Here is a 23,353-nt window from a genome sequence, read left to right on the forward strand (position 1 = left end):
TAATAATGAACTATTCCTGCAATTGTTAAGTAATTTTCTTATAGCTAGTTGACAGCTCTTATCATACTATCTCATATGCCATATGTGATTCATCTCAAAAAGGCATTAAAACAATTCATTAAAAAAGATAAAATTCTAATTTACCTACTACTTTTTATTTAGCTTTACAACTATGCTTTTCTATTATAGCTGTAATATATTTTTTCAGTGACTAGTAATAAAGATATTTCATATTATACAGTGTTTCTGCATTATTCATTTCACTTCTATTTTTGATATTTTTTTATCATTAGAAATACAGTTGACCCCCCTATAACACTGTTGATAATTCCGTTTTATATGAATTCCATGTTGTACGAGTCACTTAAATTTTACAAATACGTGAGCCGTTCACAGCCCGGCACATCTATTTGTAAAATCTAAGTGACTCGTACAACATGGAATTATCAACAGTGTTATGGGGAGTCAACTGTAATTTTCCCATATTATCTGCCCTATCATTTAGCATTATCTCCATCTTGATGTGTGAATATAAAATAAAAAAGCTTTGGTTAAATTAAATAATGCAGAAAATTTACTGAAACATTTCAAGTATAGATACAGTCAAAAGGACAAATCCATTACCAAAAGCAGAAGATAAATCCAATTATTGCATAATGCGTTATTTATTTCACAATATTCCAGAAAGAAAACAGTACAGCTACAGATATTTTATAATTTTACACTATTATATTTATAATGGCATAAAAATTTTGTAATGAACAAATTTTTATAAGAATATAATAAAATTGATATTTTTAAAAATAATAATATTGTGATTCATCAGGCAAGCATTACTATAAATGCTATTTCTAATTAAACAATTAAAAGTTATTAAAGTAAAAATTTTCACTGTCATAAATGCAATGTATAGAATACTAGCAGACCCCGCTACTCATTGTTGTGGCTAAAAATGTATCTATTATAATGTATAATACTTCCCCCGTGGAAGGAATTTTTCGAAAAATTCCTTCTTAGTACATATTCTCTTGATGCATCCTATTAAAACGCAATCAAAATCACAAAAAACCGCATCTAAAATAGTATAATAGAAGCCAAGTTCTTCACAGTAAGCCTTAATCCTGTCCATCTCTTCCCAGTGAGGGGAATTTCGACATGTATATTATATAAAAACACGTGCATATTCGAATGCAAGGTTGTGTCAAAATTTCAAAGGAATCAGTAGGAACAAACGAACATTACATCTTTATTCATATAGATAGATAGAGATAGATAAAAGATCTGCTTTAGTTCATCCTCACATAAAAGCCTTAATCCTAGATGATATCTTGTAATTTATATGAATGTTTAACGGACTAATATACAGCCTATGTCCACCCTGAAGTTCCATTCTAAATATTGGTGAAAGAATATTTGAAATTGGATGAGTAGTTTCAGATTACTTCCTACATCCAAACTTTGCCTCTTTATAACATTAGTATAGATAAATTATCACGGCACTTATAAAAAAACGTGTGTGTATATATTCTGGAATGCAGTTTCCCTTTAATACATCATAAAAGAAACAAACACAAACACACTTATTCATTTATCAAAAAAATGTTAATTTTTTAAAATGTTTAAAAAGTAAAATTAATATTAAGCATTCTCTCAATAGTACCTGTTTCTAATCCTGGCAATGATAAAATATCTTTACCAACGGCATTTCTAAGAAGAGTTAAAACACAATCAGCATAACCAGCTTCAGCAGCTATATATAAGCTTGTTCTTCCCCTCTCATCTACTGCATTATAATCTGCACCATACTGAATTAATTCTTTGACACATTCTACATAACTGTGAGCAGCTGCTAGATGTAATGGAGTTGTTCCACCTGGATATGGAGATGCTGAATAATAATAAAAAGTATTTTTAATTTCAACAATAAATTAAACTTATTGAAAATGTTTAAAAATAGTTTAAAAATAAATTACACATTTATAATATTCAAATTCAATTAAATATTAAGTATTATTAGTAAAATAAAGCTCAATCTTGCATTGTAAGAAATGAAAAAGAACAATTCTGGATAGATGTGAATAAGTCTAGAGGAGAATAATTCTAAAAAACAAAATAAATTTCTGTGGTGACAATTCTGTCAACCATATATTACAAAACTTAGTTACTTGAGATTAAAAATTTTAAAATTACAAAAATAAATGAGTGGAGTAGTATATAAGTTTTGACTTATTTCAAGAGTATGATATTGCATCTGTTTTTTCTTTTTAAATACTATATAAATTTAACTAATTTTGTTGCTTTTGTGAATTCTCAAGTGCCATAAAAGCAATTTTTTTACTTAATAATAATAATAACTCTCCCGTGGTCACCACCTGGTCGTGGTGGGAGAGCCCAGTAATTTTACTGATCCATAGGGCAATGCAGGCTGGAGCACAAGCTCCTGGTAGGGACACCCATGCCAGTAAGATCTATGGGGAGAAATGAAGCTAAGAGTGACCACACACCCACATTATGTGAAGATAATTATCACGGTAGTAACCAGATCAAAGTGTGATACCGGCCCGGACGTCGCCCGGGTTAACAAGGTCCACATTCGTGGGTTAGGCAGAGGCTCACGTTCGAAAAATAGGCCATAGTCTCCCTTGGTTATCGGTGGCGAAAGCAGCACCAGCCCAAGCATGGCTACTGCAATGCCCTCAACAGATGTGAGAAATCAACCTAGCCTTGGTGTTTCTGTGGCAATGCATCCACAGACCACAAAGGCTGGAAAACCATGCCAACGGATGAAATGGACAACAGAAATAAACAAGTTTATCATCCGTACTTACTACACCATCACAAGACTCGAAACAAACATGACAGCATACAGACAACAACTACACCATAGATTCACACAACAATATCCTCACCTCACTGTCACCGAACAAAGGGTTGTTGATCAAAAAAGAACAATTATACACAACAACCTTATCCCACAAACAACACTTGAACTTATCAAACAACAGGTTGCTGATCAAATACATCAACAGACAGAAACATTTAACATTAATGAAGATCACGTAACCTGTCAGGATAATCCAGCAACAAGCACTGATTACAGCACACACACAACAAGTACCACTAATGATACTGCAGGCACTTCCCCATCCATCACTGATAACGTAGACATAGAATTAGTTAATACGCTCTCACTTATATTTCAGGAAACACTCATTAAATATACTGGTACAGATCCCACACAAAGACCACGAATACCAAAAATCAACACGTCAAAGGCAGTAGGAAAAACACTAGATTATGTAAACACTCACTTACTACCAAACTACATTCATTCAATTTCTACACTCTCAGACATTCATACATTAGTTTATGCTGGGGCAGTCACAGTAGTAACACACCATGGACTGAAAATACACTCACAGACAGACACACACAAAACACAATTCTATCACAAGCCTGCCTGGCAGAGAAGAATAGAAACACAAATAAATGACATTAGACAGCAATTAGGCAGGCTGACACAATACACTAAAAACAACATAACACCCAAATTAAAGAAACAACTCAAAAACATTTTCAAGAAAATCAAAACACACACAAAACACGAACATCACAACACACACATTACAGAATACATCGATACACTAAAACAAAAACTCGCAGCCAAAGCACGTAGACTCAAACGATACAAAACATGTACACTACGAAAACAACAAAATAAATTATTCACAAACAATGAAAAACTTTTCTACAGACAAATCAGTACCAAAACAAACACTGATACACAGCACAGTGGCACACCAACAGAAGAAGAACTCACAACTTATTGGTCTTCTCTTTGGTCCAATGCTGTTACACACAATGCTGATGCAGGCTGGATCAAGGAGGAGAACAGAAACTTGCATAACATACCAAGTATGCCCTGTGCTGAAATAAACATACACGACATTCGCTACGCTGTTAACAGAACACACAACTGGAAGACACCTGGTGTAGACAACATTCACAATTTCTGGTACAAAAAGTTTACATCACTGCACCAGGAACTAGCTAAACATCTAACACACATCATCATCAATCCACAAGACATGCCAAAATTTCTTACTCGGGGCATTACCTACATGAAACCTAAAAACAACAAAACCACAGACCCCACACAATACAGACCAATTACATGTCTTCCAACACTCTACAAATTATTGACATCCTGTATCACAAACAAAATATACAAACATGTTGAAGAACACGACATTCTTACAGAACAACAAAAAGGTTGCCGTAGAAATCACAGGGGATGCAAAGAACAGTTACTCATAGATTCAGTCATTCTACGGCAAGCACACAAACAACACAGAAACATACACATGGCATATATAGACTACAGAAAAGCATTCGACAGTGTTCCACACAGTTGGCTGCTACATATTCTACACATGTACAAAATACATCCATCACTCATTGCATTCTTCCAAAACACTATGCATCACTGGAGAACAAACAACACTACATCTCAGGGTTAGTAATACTTCCATACAAACAAACGAATATTCATTAGGCTCTCAAGGAATCTCCTTACTCATTAGGCAAGGAATTTTTCAATTCCTCGCCTAATGAGTAAGGAGATTCCTTGAGTCCTCTCTGGTTCTGTCTAGCCCTGAACCCATTATCCAACATGTTAAACAACATGCATTATGGCTACAATATCAAACATGAAAACACAACACAGTTTACGCTGTTTCATCTCATGTACATGGATGACATAAAACTTTATGCTTCCACACAAAAACAACTTCATCAACTCCTACAAATCATACATTCATTCACTAAGGACATACAAATGGAGTTTGGCCTAGACAAATGCAAAAAACTTCACATAGAAAAAGGAATCCTAAAGAAAGAAGATTTTGCACTTGGAAATGGAGACATTATTGAATCCATGGAAGAGGCAAGTTCTACAAGTATTTAGGATTCCAACGGGCCAAACTAACAGAACATACACAAATAAAGCAAAGATTAATTAAAGAATACCAAAGTAGATTAAATGCCATTCTCAAAACATAGCTAAATGCAAAACACACAGTTAAAGCAACAAACACATATGTCATCCCAATACTCACATACTCTTTTGGAATTATATATTGGACTCACACATATCTCGAGCAACTCCAAAGGAAAACAAGAACACTTACTAAGCATAAACATCATCATCCTAAATTTGCCACAGAAAGATTAACCCTTCCACGTAAAGATGGCGGACGTGGCCTGATTGACACAGTTAATCTTCACTATAAACAAATACAGTCACTGCGAGAGTTTTTCTACAGGAAACAAGAAACATCACAATTGCATGAAGCAGTAACTCTAGCAGACTCAAATAGCACACCATTAAACTTACACTCACATCATACAGACATGACACAACACATAAAAAGCATAGACACCATCAAGCAAACATGGGCTCAAAAGGCACTGCATGGCAGGCATCCTTATGACCTGGGCCAGGATTTTGTTGACAAAACTGCGTCAAACAGCTGGTTAGATCGGGGATGCCTCTTTGGGGAGACGGAAGGATTCATGATTGCCATACAGGATCAGGTCATAAATACTAAAAACTACAGAAAACACATACTCAAAGATACAACACTCACAAATGACACATGCAGAAAATGTCACATCATGCCAGAAACTATACAACACATCACTTCTGGTTGCAAGCTCTTGGCACAGACAGATTACTTACATAGACACAATCAAGTAGCAAATATAATACACCAAGAGCTTGCAAAGAAACACAAATTGGTAGACATCCACGAACCATACTACAAGTATATTCCACAGACAGTATTGGAAAACAACACGCACAAAATGTACTACGACAGAGCCATAATCACAGATAAAACAATTTACCACAACAGACCAGACATCACACTCATTGACAAACACAATAAAATCACATACATTATAGACATAGCCATTCCAAACACTCACAATGTACAAAACACATGCACTGAAAAAATCAGTAAGTACACAGAACTCGCCCAGGAAATCAGGCATCTGTGGAGGATGGATAGGGTGCTTATTGTACCTTTCATTCTCTCCTGTACATGTGAGATACCACACACACTACACAAAAGCCTGGGAACATTAGAATTTAATAGAAATACATACATCACACTACAGAAGGCCACTATATTGAATACATGCCATATTGTTAGGAAATTCCTGAATACAGACACACACACTTATTTAATTTTAGCTCTCTGTGTGTTATGCCTTGACTCTGGTCCAGCATTGTACACAGTCACCAGTGTGTACCGAGTATAACCCACTAAACCCAACATAATAATAACTGACACTGACACACTTATTTAATTTTTGTTTTTGGTTGCTATGCCTTGACTCTGGTCCGGCATAGTACACAGCCACCGGTGTGAACTGAGTAACCACTAAACCCAACATAATAATAATAATTTATTTTGTACATTTATAATTTACAATACATTTAAAAACAGTAAGTTATATTAACAACTTTTATAAAATATAACATTTCCTTTTTTTTACAGGAAGATATTAAAAAGAAATGGAAAAACCTTAGAACATAAGTATCTTTAGTTTTTCCTTATTGCAGTGCAATCAGTGTTATCACGGTACAAGAAAAAGACCATTCTTTCCAACCTTACTTAAAATAGCTGTCTTGAATGTGCTCAGATATATTTTAAGGACAGTAAAAACTGGTTTGTATTAGCTACATGTTATTTGTAATTTAGTTGCTTCCAATAAAACAACTAAATTTAGAATTTAAATAATTGGCCATAATATAGACTAAAAACAAACTGGCATTTAGTTTTACCTTTGGTACTTAAATTTCAAACATCAAAAAACATTTTTAAAATAAGTTTTGTATTTATGTCAATTTTTTCTATTTACCTTCAAGGAAAAAAATATTTTAAATAAGCTTTACTTCATAATCAATTTATAAAAATTGGACTTAAATAAACTTTATTATGTAACTTTTGATTATCATATAACAGCTCAAATAAAAGTGTTCATGAAAAGTAATTCTTTACACATTTTTCAAAAATAAGAATTCTGATTTCAATGTAAAAGTGAAACTCCTTAAGAATTTGCAGTTTTCAAGATTTTTCAAGCAATATACTACTGTGATCAAAAAGTATCAGGAATGGTTCATTTAAACTTCAACAGGGTGCTGTTGTCATTTTTTCATCATTTGGTATGACTTTTATCGACAGGTAGCAGCAATCTGTATGTGTCATTTGTTTTAGTTTGCAAATAAACACTTGTTTGTGTGTAAAGAATTTTTGTACTGGTAAATTTTCAAGTGTAATTAAGCAAAGACAGTGCATTAAATTTTGTTTTACAATGGAATTACTGCTACAAAACATTGGAATTGTTGCAAAAACCCTTTGGTTATGATTGTCTATCAAAAACAAGAATGAACGGTCAAGATATTCAAGGAAAGCTGAAAATGCATTGTAGATGAACCATGGTCTGGTAGACCACCCATTTGAACTGACGAACATGTTGTTCAAGTCAGAGATTTGGTGCTCAATGATCATCATTTGACAATTAGAACATTATTGAACATGTTCAGGTATCATTTATATCTTGTAAGTAATTTTAAAAGATCATTAGGCTTGTGGTGTATCACTGAGTTGTCCTGAAAACATTGAATTTTTTCCAAAAACAATGAGTGACTGAGGAAATGTTTTCTCAAAGCAAATTGTTCTTAAAACACATTATTACAGGTGATGGAAACATGGATCTACACTTCTGACACAAAAACAGCTCAACAATCGAGTGAATGGTATTCGAAAGGTGAAGCAATGAAGCAAGACTGAAAAGACCATGTCAAAGTCAGTCAAAAATCAAGGTTGGTGTTGACAATTTTCTTTGATTATCAAGATGTTTTGAATCACAAATTCCTTCTAACTGCCAAACTGTCAATAAAAATTATTTAAGCATTTTGCATCATTTGCATGAAACAATTTGTAAAAATTACCTGATTTGTGGCAAGAAAACTTATGGATTTTGCACCATGATAATGCACCTGCTCACAATGTTGTTGGTGAATTTTTGTCCAAAAATTCAACAAATATGGTTCTGCAAGCTCTGTATTCATCTAATATGGCACTGTGCAACTTTTTCTTGTTTTCTCACTAAAATTTCCACTTTGTGCTCACTATTTTGAGTTGAAAACAAAATTCACCAAAAGTCTTAAAGGGGTTTCATGAAAGGGTCTTTAAAGCATGTTTCGAGGATTGGGAAAAAGGTTGGCGTAAGTGAATTGCAGTGGGAAGTTGGCTATCCAGAGGGAAAGCTGCCATTTAGGAACCAATTTTTGCCAAATTTGAAAAATCGAAAAAAACCACTTTTTTTCAATTGAAATGAAGAATTTTTTTAAGTAATAATAATGACTATGCTTTTAAAAAAGATTTTTTTTATTGATATGGACATTAAGGGGTTAAACTCAATGGTTTGTGCAATATCTGCTATTGGTCTAGATTCGACCAATCCTGTCACAACACAAGTCGGCGATGACATTTTACCGTATTATACGAATCTCTTTTAGTGTGTTTATACGAATACAATCGCAAATTTTTCGCCATGTTATACAAATCTGTATTATATGAACCTGTGTTATAGGGGGTCTATTGTAATATTAAAGTTTTATCAATATTTTAAGGAAACAACAAATATGGACACTAACAATTTTACCATCAAATTGGGTTTGGTTTTAGAAAGATCTGAACAAGATTAAGTTTGAGTTCAAATCAAATATTAATGCATCTATTTTTATAAAGTGTTCAGCTAACATTTATTCTTAACTTGTTCCCAACAAAAACTTTACATCTATTTTAGAAAAGTTTTTAAAATCTTCACTATATAATTTAAATAAAAAAAAAAATGGTCTNAAATGTTCAGAACTGTATTACATTTTGATTAGCCACACATTAAAAATAAAACAAAACTTTAAAGCATAGGTCTGAAGATGAAGTAAGAAGCTTTAAAAATATTTATTGATAATTATTAATTGACTCCTAAAAAGACAAGTTAAATATATTTTTTAGTTTTAAATATTAAAATATGGAATGAATCTGAGTATCAGCTTTTAAGATAAGCAAATGCAACAAACACAGAAAATTAGTTTTTAAATTTTATTTTCTAAATATCTATATATTTAGAAAAAAAAAATACATAATGAGTTACAACAGATAAATTACTGAATAAAAAGTTTTTCCCTGTTTTAAGTAACATCAACCCATAGTATGATTAGAACTTAAGTAACAGTTTTTTAAAATGTTTTTTATTGAACAGTATGAAAAAATCATTGACGTAAGAAAAATTATTCAAAACTAAAAGAAATCTACTTATGTTATCAGACAATTTTCAATTTTCCTTTGAATATTTAGTATTTGACCAAATTCTTATTTGTAGCTTTCCTAAATATAAATCTGACAACTTTAAAATGAGTGTGTTACTTTTAATACTTCTAATTGAAATGTATTGATAGAATCAATTTGTAAAATATGGATGGTGAATAGTTTATTGCAGATATAATTTAGTTACTGTATTACTAATATAATAAAATAATAAAAAATTTGCACAGAGTGAGATGTAAAAATTAAGTGCATACTCTATATTAAAACAGTTCTGAACATTTAACCAGAGATTATTAATTCAAATATATTATTATAATATTTTTTACTTTATTATACATTAATTCAAAAATTTTTAATTAACTTTATTAAAACTTTAATGAAGGTTATATTGTTTTTGTTTTTATCTAAAATTTGATTTATATACTAAAATTAATGTTAGTAATAAACACTGTTCATTTTATTCTGTGATAATTTTTATACCTGTGTAACATCCTTTCTTTGAATATTTTGTTGGTGTACAACACTCTGCACCAGCATCTAATAATAATTTCAAACAATTATGATGGCCACAGTCAGCTGCCAAATGAACTGCAGTTGCATCAAATCGATCCTTGGCATTTAGATCAGCTATTTATAAAAATGAAAGAATTTTTAAATTTAAATTAATTAAAATTAAATTAAAATTTTAAAAGATAAAAACGCATATCTAAATAACTATACATACAGTGCTGTTAAGGTGACCGAGTCGGTACGGCAATGTGCTCCAGACACGGGACAAGAATTCATTCCTGGCCATTTAGGGGTTTATTTGTTTTTCCTAAGCTGTAACAGTTGTCAAGTAGCTTCTCAAGGATTGGTTGCCCAGTTCATCTTGATCCATCCAGCATCTAGTGCAGCCAAGTAATTCTCTGCTAATGCCAGACAGTCAAGGATTCGGAGACAGCCGTACCCACCCTGCCCCCAAATATACTTGCATGGTCCAATGATTCAAAAGCTAATTAATTACATATAAGTTATAAAATTACTTAATAAATAAAATACAATTTAGAATTTAAAAAATTAATTTAGTAATAAAAAATGAATTATTACAATAACTATTTTCATTAAAACAAAAACATTTATTTGTCAAAAATCACTTATTTACCATCAAAATTTTCAAGATAAATAATATAAAAAGTAATGAAGCTACATGATATTAGAAGTACATACTTTCAAATTTCTTCAAACTTTACTCTAGTCCAGTTAAACTGCTGATCATTAAATAGCAACCACCATATGCAAATCATAACTAATTATGTAATTATTAATTTTAAAAATACCACAATAAAAATGGCATAAATGCAAGAGATAGCAAAAATTGTTACAAGGTGTGTAGAAAACAAATCTGTTACATTTAAATTATCTTTCACTGCTAGTGTCTTCCAAAAATTTGAATTAATTGTTTTTTTGCAGATATATCAATATCTTGTTATATTGATATTGAGAATTACCTTATATTGACATCTTATTAAAATTTTGCAACATGCTGCAATATTAAATAAAACATTTTTAAATTAAAATGTATTAGTTAATTGACTCAATATTTATTATAATCATGACTATATTGAAAGTTCAAGATTATTTTAATGGTCTAATTAAATCAATGACTTAAGTCATTAAAACAAAAAACGTACTTAAAATAGAATAGCCTGTAATAATAGATTTTTAATCAAAAAATTTGCTCCAAAATTCTTCAAAACTTGTAACAGAATGAAATTATTGAGTCAATATCATTGTTACCGGCAAAGTATGAAAAGTCGGCATTCTATAGAATACCTAGGCATTGTATATAATGCCCAGCGTTTTTAGGCAATATATGAAATATGAGAATTATTACATACTTTCCCTAGGCATTGTATGTAATACCTAGACATTCTATAGAATGACAAATGCTATTTAGGCAAAGTATGAAAAAGGTTCTGATAAGGCTATTATATAAATGATGTACATTCCTCAAAAAATACAAATGTTATTCTGAAAAACTAATGAGTGCACCATTAAAAAAAATTTATTCAAAATACGTAAAGAACAATGAGTTGTACAAAACAGAATTTATGCCTTTCTTGTTAAGAAAAACAAAATTTTCATATAAAAAATAAGAAATTAAAATTAGCCTACTTGTTGCAACATGGTATGCTTGAATGACTTTTTGAATTACATTTCATTACATTTTTCACGCAAAGACATTTCATATTTTGGCACTTTGTTTTACACATACATTTGACGAATCCTTGGCTGCTTCCACTGGACTGAGCAATTGCAACTGACCAGAGAGGAATTTCATGGTCAGGAATATCTTCAATTCTAAGCAAGTTCTTGGGGCATGGAGTGANAGTAAAATAAAATATTTGATAAAACTTTTATATTTATAATGTTTTACTATCTACTTTATGCTGAAAAAAAAAAAACCTACTTGCATTAAATTTAAATCATTAATTTTACCTCTCAAAGTCTTATATTGCAAAAATGAATTACTTGTAAAATTTTTTGAATAAAATAATTCACAAAACATTTTAACAGCTGCACTGAGATTCACCATTTTAAAATTGCAGTGCAGCTCTGTATGTGTTGCCCCTTCAGCAGTGATTGCAGCACTGCTCCACAGCACTGAATTTAACAAGCTGTAATTAAATCAACCTTTCACTCTAGTTTTATTTTCTAAAATCTAGCTATTTCATAAATATAACAAATGATTTTTCTTCTACTTTTAAGAACAACAATGAATAATGATAATCATAGTCATACTATAGACCTGTTTCCAAAGAACATCTAGTAGAGCATGCACAACAAATAGTACAGAGAGAAACCATCTGGTTTACTTAAATAATGAAGCATATATGACATTTAGTAATTAAGATATCTACTTGGACTTATTTTATTAATAGGATTATTATACCAATGATTTCGTTCAGCAAATTTAAGAAAAATTATCAGAAAAAACAGTCTTTATTTTTCATCTGTACACATTTTATTTTTTTGAAGTATTTAAAAATCAAGAAGTTATTTAATGTAATTTTGTATTATCGAGTTTTATTGTCAGAATTTTATAAATTTGTAATAATTTTTAATGATTTGTTTTAAAAAATGTTGGCTGTAAACCTGCTGATGAGGGACGAACCAATCTGAAACACAATAATATTGTGTAAAATGTGTACAGGTGAAAAATAGACTGATTTTTCTGATAAGTTTTCTTAAATTTGCTGAACGAAGTCATTGGTATAATAATCCTATTAATAAAACAAGTCCGAGTAGACATCTTAAATATTAAACTGTATGATAAGGACACAGAGGCATATGATTTAATACATATATGACATTATTATTTAAATTATTAAAGAATTTTGCTGGATAGTTGAATGGTTTTTATTTTTATTGATTATTACAGTTTTAAAATAAATTATATTTCAAAATGCATAAATAAATTTTCATAAATTAAATATTTTATAAATTTCCTAATGGTGAAATTTATAGAAACTTGCAAAATGTCACTACATCAGGAATGTAAAATTTGTTCAAACAGGTCAAAATCACCTATAATCTGTAGAGCTTTCCATGGTTATACTGCTAGACTTTTATTTCCTATGTCAAATTTGATTGATATTTTATTTTGCTGTATTTGTTGATACTACATATTACTAAAAGTAAAATTTAATAATAATTTTGCTATTGTATGAAATAATGTAATTTTTAGAAGCTTAATATGTTCATTATAACAATATGCTAACAAAAATAATCAAAATGGATAAAAAATTTATTTTAAAAACTTATTTGCAATAATTTATAATATTTAAAAAAGTGTATATTTTAATAAGATTAAGTGACAAAACATTTACATACACAATTTATATTGTGCTAACTTTTTAACTATATCATTTACATTTAATCTAAATATCAGTATTAATCTTATTTGTATGTAAAACTGATTATAAGCAAAAATTATAGGTCATTTGGTTCATGTCAGTTTTCCCTAATGTTAGAGATGTAGGAAAAATAATAACAAAATTTCTGATTGTGAGTCTTACACAGTCTAATGATACATAACTTTGTTTTTGTAGAAAAAGTGAACTCTATCTCTTATAAGTCAGAAAAAAAAAAAAATTGTATGGAAAAGCAGACACTGGCCTTTGTTATGCACATCTATTTTACACTAAACACAATTTAATGTTTAGAAATATAACATTTATCTTATATCCCAGGCATTTTATAAACTTCAGACTAATTTTATAAGCTTGATTCAAATACAAAATTTTACACATTACACAAATACAGTACATGAAATACATCCATAATACACAATTATCAATATAACCCTTACTTATCACAAAATATTTATAAAGGAAGTGTTATATGCAATTTGATTGAAATAATAAATATTTAGGTACAGGAGAACCTCGTTAGTTCAAAATTCAAGGGACAAAATAATCATGACTTTGAATTATCTTAGACTTACATATTTCTGTACAATATGCAAAATGCTACATAACTGATGTAATTTATTAAGCAAGCATAATACAACTATGTATACAGAATGCTATTTTTGTTAATTAATAATTAATAGTAATAATATAAATAAACTGCAGGTAAAAAGCATGTGTCTGCTAAGAACCTCACAGGTTGCCAAGTAGGCTTCATAAAAAGTAAAGTAGAATTCCTTGAAATGTAACCCAAACTATTTTTGAAGTGAGTTCTAAAACTAGTAAGTTGACTAAATGTCCAAAAACTAATAAGTTGACTAAATGTACTAGCCTAGAGCCCTACAAATATGTCAGTCTGCTGCTTGTAGCCCAATCTTGAAACTCCAAAACCTTCTTATTTTATAAGATAAGAGAAAAAAATTAGTCCATGTAAGTAAGGTGACACACAAAAATGTGTTACCATAAAAGCAAAGCCATATTGACCAGATTAGAGTTGTTCTTGGTCTATTGTACTCTTATTGTAGAGACACTTCAATTTAAATGAACAATTTAACATATATATATATATATCACAGCTTGGACAAAATTTTCACTTCAAATGTCAAAGTAGCCTTATTTCAAACTAACCAAATTTTTTAACATGTAAATCTATCCCTGATTGGGACAAATAGTACAGTTATGAACTAACAAGATTTTGAATTGTCTGAGTTCAAATTAATAAGGATTTCCTGTACATGTTACACATGCAAATCAATTACATGAGAAACTTATGTAGCCATGCAAAGTACAATGTCCATGAATAATTTCTTCCATTTATTTAACAATAATTCAGAATTTTTTACATTGAATTTTATTTGTCACCTAGGTGAAAACTTTACCAAAATGCATATGAAAACATTTGATAAGAAAACAATTATTATAAGCATATTACTTTTTGTATGCTATCAGTAATTGATTTATAAATGGTCATGGTGTTTGTATGAGCTAATGAAAAATATCTGATCATTGAAATTTGGTTAACATTTTATATTTATTTTATTTTTCTATACAAACTGTGCCTGATCCATAGAAACATAGTACAGTAAAAGTACATTGCTTGAAACATTTGTTTCAGTGGCTAGGGGGACTAGGCTAGTCACAAATTCCTTGAAATACAGTCTAAATATTATTTTTAATGCATTTGTATTTAAAACCTTTTGCTTGAAAAATATATATTTTTTCATGTATTTTTCCCATCTGTCTTCATGATGAGTTCAACTCTTCCACAAACCAACCCGAACACCCCTCAGGCTCCTTTAGTCAAATCATCGACAGGACTAATAACAGCAGACACGTGTTCCTGTCATACTATTATTTTGTGTGCATCCAGGTGGCTCTGAAATAAGAGATTTTGTTTCTTGTGCTTATTGAAAACAAAATTGCATTAGTGATTTTTGTATTTCTATTATGATAAGACACAAAAGTTTATCTACAGTGTGAATCTACTTAAAAGACAGTATATGTGATTAGAAAGTTTTGAATTCAACATGGGAGAGGACTTTTAATATAAGAGTGTCCCTTGCAGCAAAACATAGTGCAATTTGAATCAGTTAATCATATAGCCAATCTAGGTGAATCACTGCAGCAGAGCAAAGACAATCAACAATTTCCATGCTGTATTCTATTTTATTTAAAATTTTTTAATATTTTTAATTACAGTCGACCCCCTATAACACTATTGATTATTCCGTTTTATATGAATTCCATGTTGTACGAGTCACTTAGATTTTAGAAATACATGTGCTGGGCTGTGAACGGCTCACATATTTGTAAAATTTAACTGACTCGTACAACATGCAATTCATATAAAATGGAATAATCAACAGTGTTATAGGGGGGTCGACTTGTATTATAAAATGGCAAAAAGCTTCATTTTGAAGGTACAGATGAATTTTATTAAAAAAAATAAATGCTAACAACAAATAAAATCATCATTAAGTCTGATCTACTCCAGATATTACACAACCCCCTTTATTCCCCACCACATGGCCTTTAACCATTGAAATTTAATAGCATCAATCCCCCTAATAAACAAACCTCCCTTCTAAATATCAGAAATTTTTGGCAAAATACAAAAGTTATTAAGCTTCGAAGAGGGTGAACAAAATTGTTTCTCCCACACACACACACAAAAACACATCCATACATACGGAAAAATCCCGAATATTTTGCATTTCTCGACGTTTCAAGGTCCCCGAATCCAAAAATATAAAAATCTTCAGGGTCATACTTTCTCCCTGTTGTAAAGTAAAATTAACGTACCAATAATATGCAAATAAAATGGACTTTTTTCCGGCTGTTTAATTAATTAATAATTGGGCACTTGTGCAGTTTAGAGGGTATGGCTATTTGAAAAGGTTTTCTTCCATAAAATTAATCGATTCTAGACTAATTCGACTCGAATATTTCCAAAACACGTATAATTTTTTGGGAATAACCCATATAAAATATGTTATAAACAAAAGAATTGTCGGAATACTTACCGAGTGTACCCCGTTAGAAGACGCCATTGTTTAAGCTTGTTTTCGTCGCGGAGCGGCACATCGGACGGCGGACGAGTACGAAGATTGTCACGTGACATTTGTTGGTGCAATTCGATCACGAGAGGTTGCGACCGACGTTTTCATCGCGAAAACGTGTACGTCGGGCGTTCAGCGCCGCCTTCCTGTAAGCCTACAAGTTTGACAATGGCGTTTGGAACGTCAGTCGAATCATGCTCGACGTATCAAACGCCATTGTCAAACTTCTAGGCTTACAAGAAGGCGGCGCTGAACGTCCGACGTACACGTTTTCGCGATGAAAACGTCGGTCGCAACCTCTCTATTCTTTTTGCGACGAATTCGCTGAACTTTGCTGACATAATTAATAGAAATATTAAAACATCATTCCATTCTAAATATGGATTAAAATATGATAATGCGATAAATAAATAGTAATTCTGCTCTGCTTTTAAATGGGCTAATCTCTCTAATTACAGTAAGAATACAGTACTGTAGTACAGGTATACCTCGACTTACGTCGTTTCGAGTTACGTCGTTCTCGATTATACGTCGTTTGTCAAAAAAGTATACGAAAAAATAAAAATCAAGTTTAAGTCATTTTATTCGACTTTACGTCCGTCCGCCACAAATATTGAAGCCATAATATCACTAGAAAAGCGTTTAAAGCACATAAAATCATATTAAAATATACACATTTACAAGTATGTACTGTATTTACAGTGCATGCATTCGTAAATTTAGAATACTTTTTTCTGTACTATATTAAAGACTAAAATTTATTTGTTTGTAAGCTTGAAATAGATTCTTATTAACCATATATTATTAAAAATGCATTAACAAATAAAATACAGAACTGGGAATAGTAATTTATAGTTTAGCCTAGTGACAAGTAGATTCGGAGACAAGTAAATTCGACTTACGTCGTTTTTCGACTTAAGTCGTTTTCCTGGAACCAATTACCGACGTAAGGCGAGGTATACCTGTATATTATGATCTATCATGTTATGTGTTATGTCTCCAAAGTTCAGCGAATTCATCACAAAAGAATAAGTTATCAGGAAACACGTCAGAGATGAGTAGTCACGTGACCGAATAGCACCAACAAATGTCACGTGACAATCTTCGTACTCGTCCGCCGTCCTATGTGCCACTCCGTAACGAAAACAACGTTAAGCAATGGCGTCTTCGAACGGGGTACACTAGGTAAGTATTACGACAATTTTTTGTTTATAACATATTTTATATGGGTTATTCCCAAAAAATTATACGTGTTTTGAAAATATTCGAGTCGAATTAGTCTAGAATCGATTAATTTTATGGAAGAAAACCTTTCAAACAGCCGTACCCCTAAACTGCATAAGTGCTAATTGTTCTAATGTATGAAAAATAGGTCTTCTCACATCTGATCCCATTTGAAAATTGTCACCGCACACTACTGATTTGTTTATACGTAAAGTAAGTCAGTAGGCTACACTCAATATAAAAATATCCAGTAAGTTCAGCCCTGATATATTTAGTGAGTTTGGGGTTAAATTTTCGACTAAAGATATTTATTTTTCTAGATTTAAAAAACAGTTACAAACACTGACTAATGAACTTCGTTTGTATTATTCAAAATGATAATTTACACTATATTGTTTAGAAAGGAATTTAGAAAAAAACTCACCTCCTCTATCAATCAGTAATTTAACACATTCTGCGTGTCCGTTGGAGGCAGCTATTTGTAAAGGAGTCCTGTAGTTTTTCGATGCATAGAATAGACTCTTGTTGTATTCCGCGGCATTTATAGGTATGCCGGCATTTAATAAGCTTAATACCTGAAAATAATCACCATTGGCAGCTGCGTCAACTAAAGCTTTGCCTCTTTCCACTTTTTCGAAATATCCCTTGCATCTCACAGAAGCCATCTTGGAACTTCTCACCACTGCCGGATAATGTTTCGTCACTTACAAAATAAATGCTCGCTTTATCGATACATGGGACAAACTTATATTGAAAGCGACAATTCGGTACAATTACAGCTTGTGCTTATAAGGTATTTTGAAAACGTGCGGCTAAATATCCAGATGGCACAAAGCGCTGATTGGTCAGCTGAATGACGTCACCCACCGAAGTATAGATTATATTTTGTCGTCGTCAGTACGAATCATGACGAAATAGATTATTTTTTTTTAGTTGTCGTAATATGGAGTGATGAGTATAAAGTGAAAATACAGCTGATTATTTTTTTTTGAACATTTAACTTAATACTTGATCTTTATGCATCTCTGAACCAAATCGTACACAATAGATCATTTTAATAGTGCGATTAGTGTTTTAAATTTACGTGCTCAGATAATAAATAACAGAAAATTTATACTTTGTTACAGATATTATTCATAAAAAGTTTGAGAAAAGATGAAATTTATAATTAAAATAAGTCAGAATCAGTAGCGTAGCGTAGTGGGGGCGGCAGGGGTGGCAAAATTTCACAATAAATACAGTAGAGCATCGATTATCCGACTCAATTGGGGACTGGAGTTGGTCGGATAATTGAAAAGTCGGATAACCGAAAAGTATGAAAAAATCCATTATTAGTGTAGTATATTATTATATCCCATGTAATTAGTATATTAGTATATCGCTATTAACCTACTTCGCGTTGAATTTTCCTCCATGTTAACCCTATCAGATTTTTTTAAAAAATAATAATTGTCGGTATTGTATCGTTAAAAATTATTTTATTGCTCACAAAGAAACAACCACTCATAATTAGAAAATTAAGCCTCGTTTAAATACTGGCCTCCCTTTCATGGACGAGCCAGTGTTGCCAGCTACAACACTAAAAAATTTAACAAAAATAATATTAAAGTAGCCAAGACATAGCCAAATATTGTAACGCCACATCACTAGCGGACATTTGAATTTGCCGAGTAGAACGCGGTCGGTTAACTGAGGTGACGGTTAATCGGGGGTCGGATAATCGATGCTCTACTGTAATAATAATATCTTGTAAGAATTTGAACCATTTTATTTTATATTCTCGTCGCACCTACGATTCGGACCGATTGAAATAAGCACGGAATAGTGTTACCTTCCGGACAGTCCGGGAATCGACTCGCCGTCTGGGGATATCGTGCGCGACCTGTCGACCGTTTTTTTTTTTTTAAATTTTTGCTTGTACGATTTACTCGTATATATACACATCGAATATTCAATAGAGCTAGGTCATTTGCGTTACGCCTATCCAAGTCTCTCTAGTTGCTAGCTGTAACTGATTTAGAACAGGCATGCACTGCACATTATTCTTTGCATTGCAAAATGACATTCCGTCAGGAACATCTGTTCGAACAAACCTTACTTATTCTGTGACGAAACTGAATTTTAGTCTTTTAAATTGAGATATCTAAATAAGGGGAGCGAAATTTTCCTCCGCCCCGGGTGGCTGACACCCACGCTACGCCACTGGTCAGAATATTTTTTGAATTTGTCATATGCATTTAATTTAGTTAGATGAAACAATAAAATTAGCTAAGTTTTGTATACCTCTGAAAGAGAAATTTTAACAAATTATAAAGTTTAAATTAAATGTAAAAGTTGTTGAACAATTTTGAATAAAGAATATTCTCCATAGATTACTCTTATCTGAATTTTTTTTTTTTTTAATGTTTCAGTTAGAATTGACAGTTCTTTCTGTCAATAGACATTTTGTGCTTTTGAATGTCAGTTCAAAATCTGTGTGTTAAGAAACAATACTTTTCAAATTTACAGAAATTTCATATATCCAGTTCCATCATGGATATATCTGTAAATATGTTTAATCAAATTTGTATGACCATTTTTCAAATTAAAAGTATAGAATTCTTGTATAAATTATTTAACAATCAATAATGCTGTAAGTATTTAAATTCCTTTGAATATAATAGTTATATATGTTTTAAATAAGAATTTCCATACATTTCATCGTGGAAATTGTTTATCAATATGTGTCAGGAAAAAGTAATGTTACATTTGTACTGTAATGTTTTCATAGTAAACTATTTTTTTAATCCTTTTTATTTTTTGTTAAAATAATATTACCATACTAATGAATAACTATTTCTAGATGCCTTGTATGTGCTGCATACCTAGTTACATAGAAAAATATATATCCAGTGTCTATATTTAAGTTTTCACAGGATTTGATTTGAATAGCAAACCAATGGATTAGAGAATTTGTAAAAAAAATAACTTATTATTTAAAATGTTTTAACAATTATGCATTAAAAAGTATGAATTATGTTTAGATGAAAATATATATTAAATTGTTAACTAATCTGCATTTCCATTTAGCAAATTCTGTTGTTATATATATATATAAAACATTTTAAATACGAGTTTCTGTAAGGTTAAAAATACTGTATTGTCTAATAAAAAATGTAAAAAAAAACTTAATTTGAAATTTACATTTGTTGTTTTTGATTATTTTATTATTATAGTAAATATACAAAAAAAAAAAGCTTACAAAAATAGAAAACAGATAAAAGTTACTTCTTGATGTTTAAAAATGTCTCAACATTAAAATCTTTGATATCGCGTAATTTAATGTTAAAATTATTGCAAAATTTTCAATTAACATCAATAGACACAAGAGCTAGTGAAATTATAAGTGCCTTTTATCAAGTTTTAGATGAAAAGTCTATAACTATAATGTCTGCCCGCTCTCACAACAACAACAACAATACAAAGTTTAGGCTAATCGATCAACATTTCCGATTTTCGTAGGTTGACGTCATTCAGCTGACCAATCAACGCGTTGTGCCATCTGGATATTTAGTCGCACGTTTCGTGTGCATCCGCCATCCAGAATGCACCTCCACCACTACGGCAAGCTTAAGCAATGGCGTCTCGAACGAGGCACAATCGGTAAGTAGTCCTATGATGTTTTGTTTATAGCACTTTACATATGGGTCACCCGGAAAAACGTTATGCGTGTTTTGAATGTCTTTTTTAAATCTAAGTATATAAAATTACTTGTCCTGACTGACTAACTAAATGACTGATTTATCATCGCCCAGAGCAAACCGCTGAACCTAAATTACATTTAATCTAAATATCAGTATTAATCTTATTTGTATGTAAAACTGATTATAAGCAAAAATTATAGGTCATTTGGTTCATGTCAGTTTTCCCTAATGTTAGAGATGTAGGAAAAATAATAACAAAATTTCTGATTGTGAGTCTTACACAGTCTAATGATACATAACTTTGTTTTTGTAGAAAAAGTGAACTCTATCTCTTATAAGTCAGAAAAAAAAAAAAATTGTATGGAAAAGCAGACACTGGCCTTTGTTATGCACATCTATTTTACACTAAACACAATTTAATGTTTAGAAATATAACATTTATCTTATATCCCAGGCATTTTATAAACTTCAGACTAATTTTATAAGCTTGATTCAAATACAAAATTTTACACATTACACAAATACAGTACATGAAATACATCCATAATACACAATTATCAATATAACCCTTACTTATCACAAAATATTTATNGAATTTGTTATTGCATATTGATTCGATTATAGAACGATTGTAAACGTTCCAGAAAATTGATTAAATTAAAAACAGTTTGTTTGATTCTCGGCAATTCTCATCATTCTCAAGTGTTATATAACAATTACTATGGTTGTTGAAATACTGAATATAAATGGGGTTTGCTTGCAAAATCCTCGCGGGCGAAGCCGCGGATAACAGCTAGTATAACATAATTTAAAAACTTATACTCCCTTAACACTCTCGCGGATCAGGAATGAATCCGGACAGGATGAAAAACTCCGGCAATTTTTTGGGAGATAATCCATCCGGAATGATGTCAGGCCCCATCTCTCACTATTCAGTTGCTCCTCAGTGCACCTGGCGGAAACCATAACGGGCTTACTAAAGAAAAGGATACACTTAGTAATCACCAGGTAGAGTTAAAAAAGTGACATAACTACTATTATTAAGTGCAGTTTAGCGATGTTTAAGAATCTATAACAGGTTTTGGGCATTTTTTCTACGGAACAATTTTAAAATTGGCAATTTGAAATCTTGGCCATAGAAATATTTAAATTCTGTAAGGGTCATAAAAGCGCGTCGAAATTGCGACTAATTACGAAACTCCCAAGTCGGAGAGTTTCGAGGATTGAATCGGGTCAAGAGGGTGTGTTAATGACAGAACCCAAATGGGACGAAAACTTTCTTACGTATTGTAAAACAAACGCGACGCGATGATAAACAGCAGGGGGAATGTCGACAGATAGCGAGAGCTTTATCGAGATGCTCGCGAACAAGTGTCGGGTCGAAACAATCGCGAAAGGGGAAGATTTAATAATTTCAGTAATTGGTCTACAATCTCCCACTGCTCTGCAGTCAGATTAGATGTTTGCTGTATCAGTTAGATAGAGGGAAATAGCTCGTTTTCGTTGAAGAAGCCTTTCTAACATATAAAAGGTAGAATTCCACCGTGTTGTTATATCTTGTACTAAATTATGCTTTACGTTAGACGCCTAATTTACACAATTTTCCAATGGACTTATAGGTATATGATTTGCGAAAGAATGATATTACCATCATATTTGCTTAGAGAGAAGTATACCAGGGAGCAATTGTTCCCTCCTGCGAAAGAATAATTTAAATAATACAGCACTTGTATAACATACTGCCATGACGCTCATGTCTGTCCGCTACAACTGTCAAGAATTAACGCGATTGAAGAAGTGTAGTGACAGCGGGCCAATAGAGAAAAGGGTGCGCGATCCTTGCCATATAATGCGATTTTGCGCGATTTTCATACGTGCGTTAATCAAGCCGAATATTCGGCTATTCGGCCACACTCCTGGCCGAATATTCGGTATTCGGCCTGAGGCCGAATATCCTATTCGTTACATCACTAATTTATATATATGTTTTAAAAATATAAAATGTCGATAATTTTTTTTCTGGCAACATCGCT

General features: G+C 31.5%; 1 protein-coding gene across 1 annotated transcript in view; it reads right to left on the bottom strand.

Annotated features, from left to right (window-relative positions):
* LOC111635437 (serine/threonine-protein phosphatase 6 regulatory ankyrin repeat subunit B-like) overlaps positions 1-18,423 on the bottom strand; it is a 25,661-nt gene extending 7,238 nt beyond the window's left edge. The window contains exons 1-3 of the mRNA XM_023380395.1: positions 18,062-18,423; positions 9,882-10,028; positions 1,661-1,888 (exon numbers count right to left, since the gene is read on the bottom strand). Coding sequence (XP_023236163.1) covers positions 1,661-1,888; positions 9,882-10,028; positions 18,062-18,302 — 616 coding nt within the window. The 5' untranslated portion in view covers positions 18,303-18,423. The remainder of the gene's footprint in view (positions 1-1,660; positions 1,889-9,881; positions 10,029-18,061) is intronic.
* Between the last annotated feature and the right edge of the window lie 4,930 nt (positions 18,424-23,353).

This window comes from Centruroides sculpturatus, unplaced genomic scaffold (genome assembly GCF_000671375.1).
Source record: "Centruroides sculpturatus isolate CEXI.00-Female unplaced genomic scaffold, Cexi_2.0 scaffold904, whole genome shotgun sequence".
Classification (NCBI taxonomy): Eukaryota; Metazoa; Arthropoda; class Arachnida; order Scorpiones; family Buthidae; genus Centruroides; species Centruroides sculpturatus.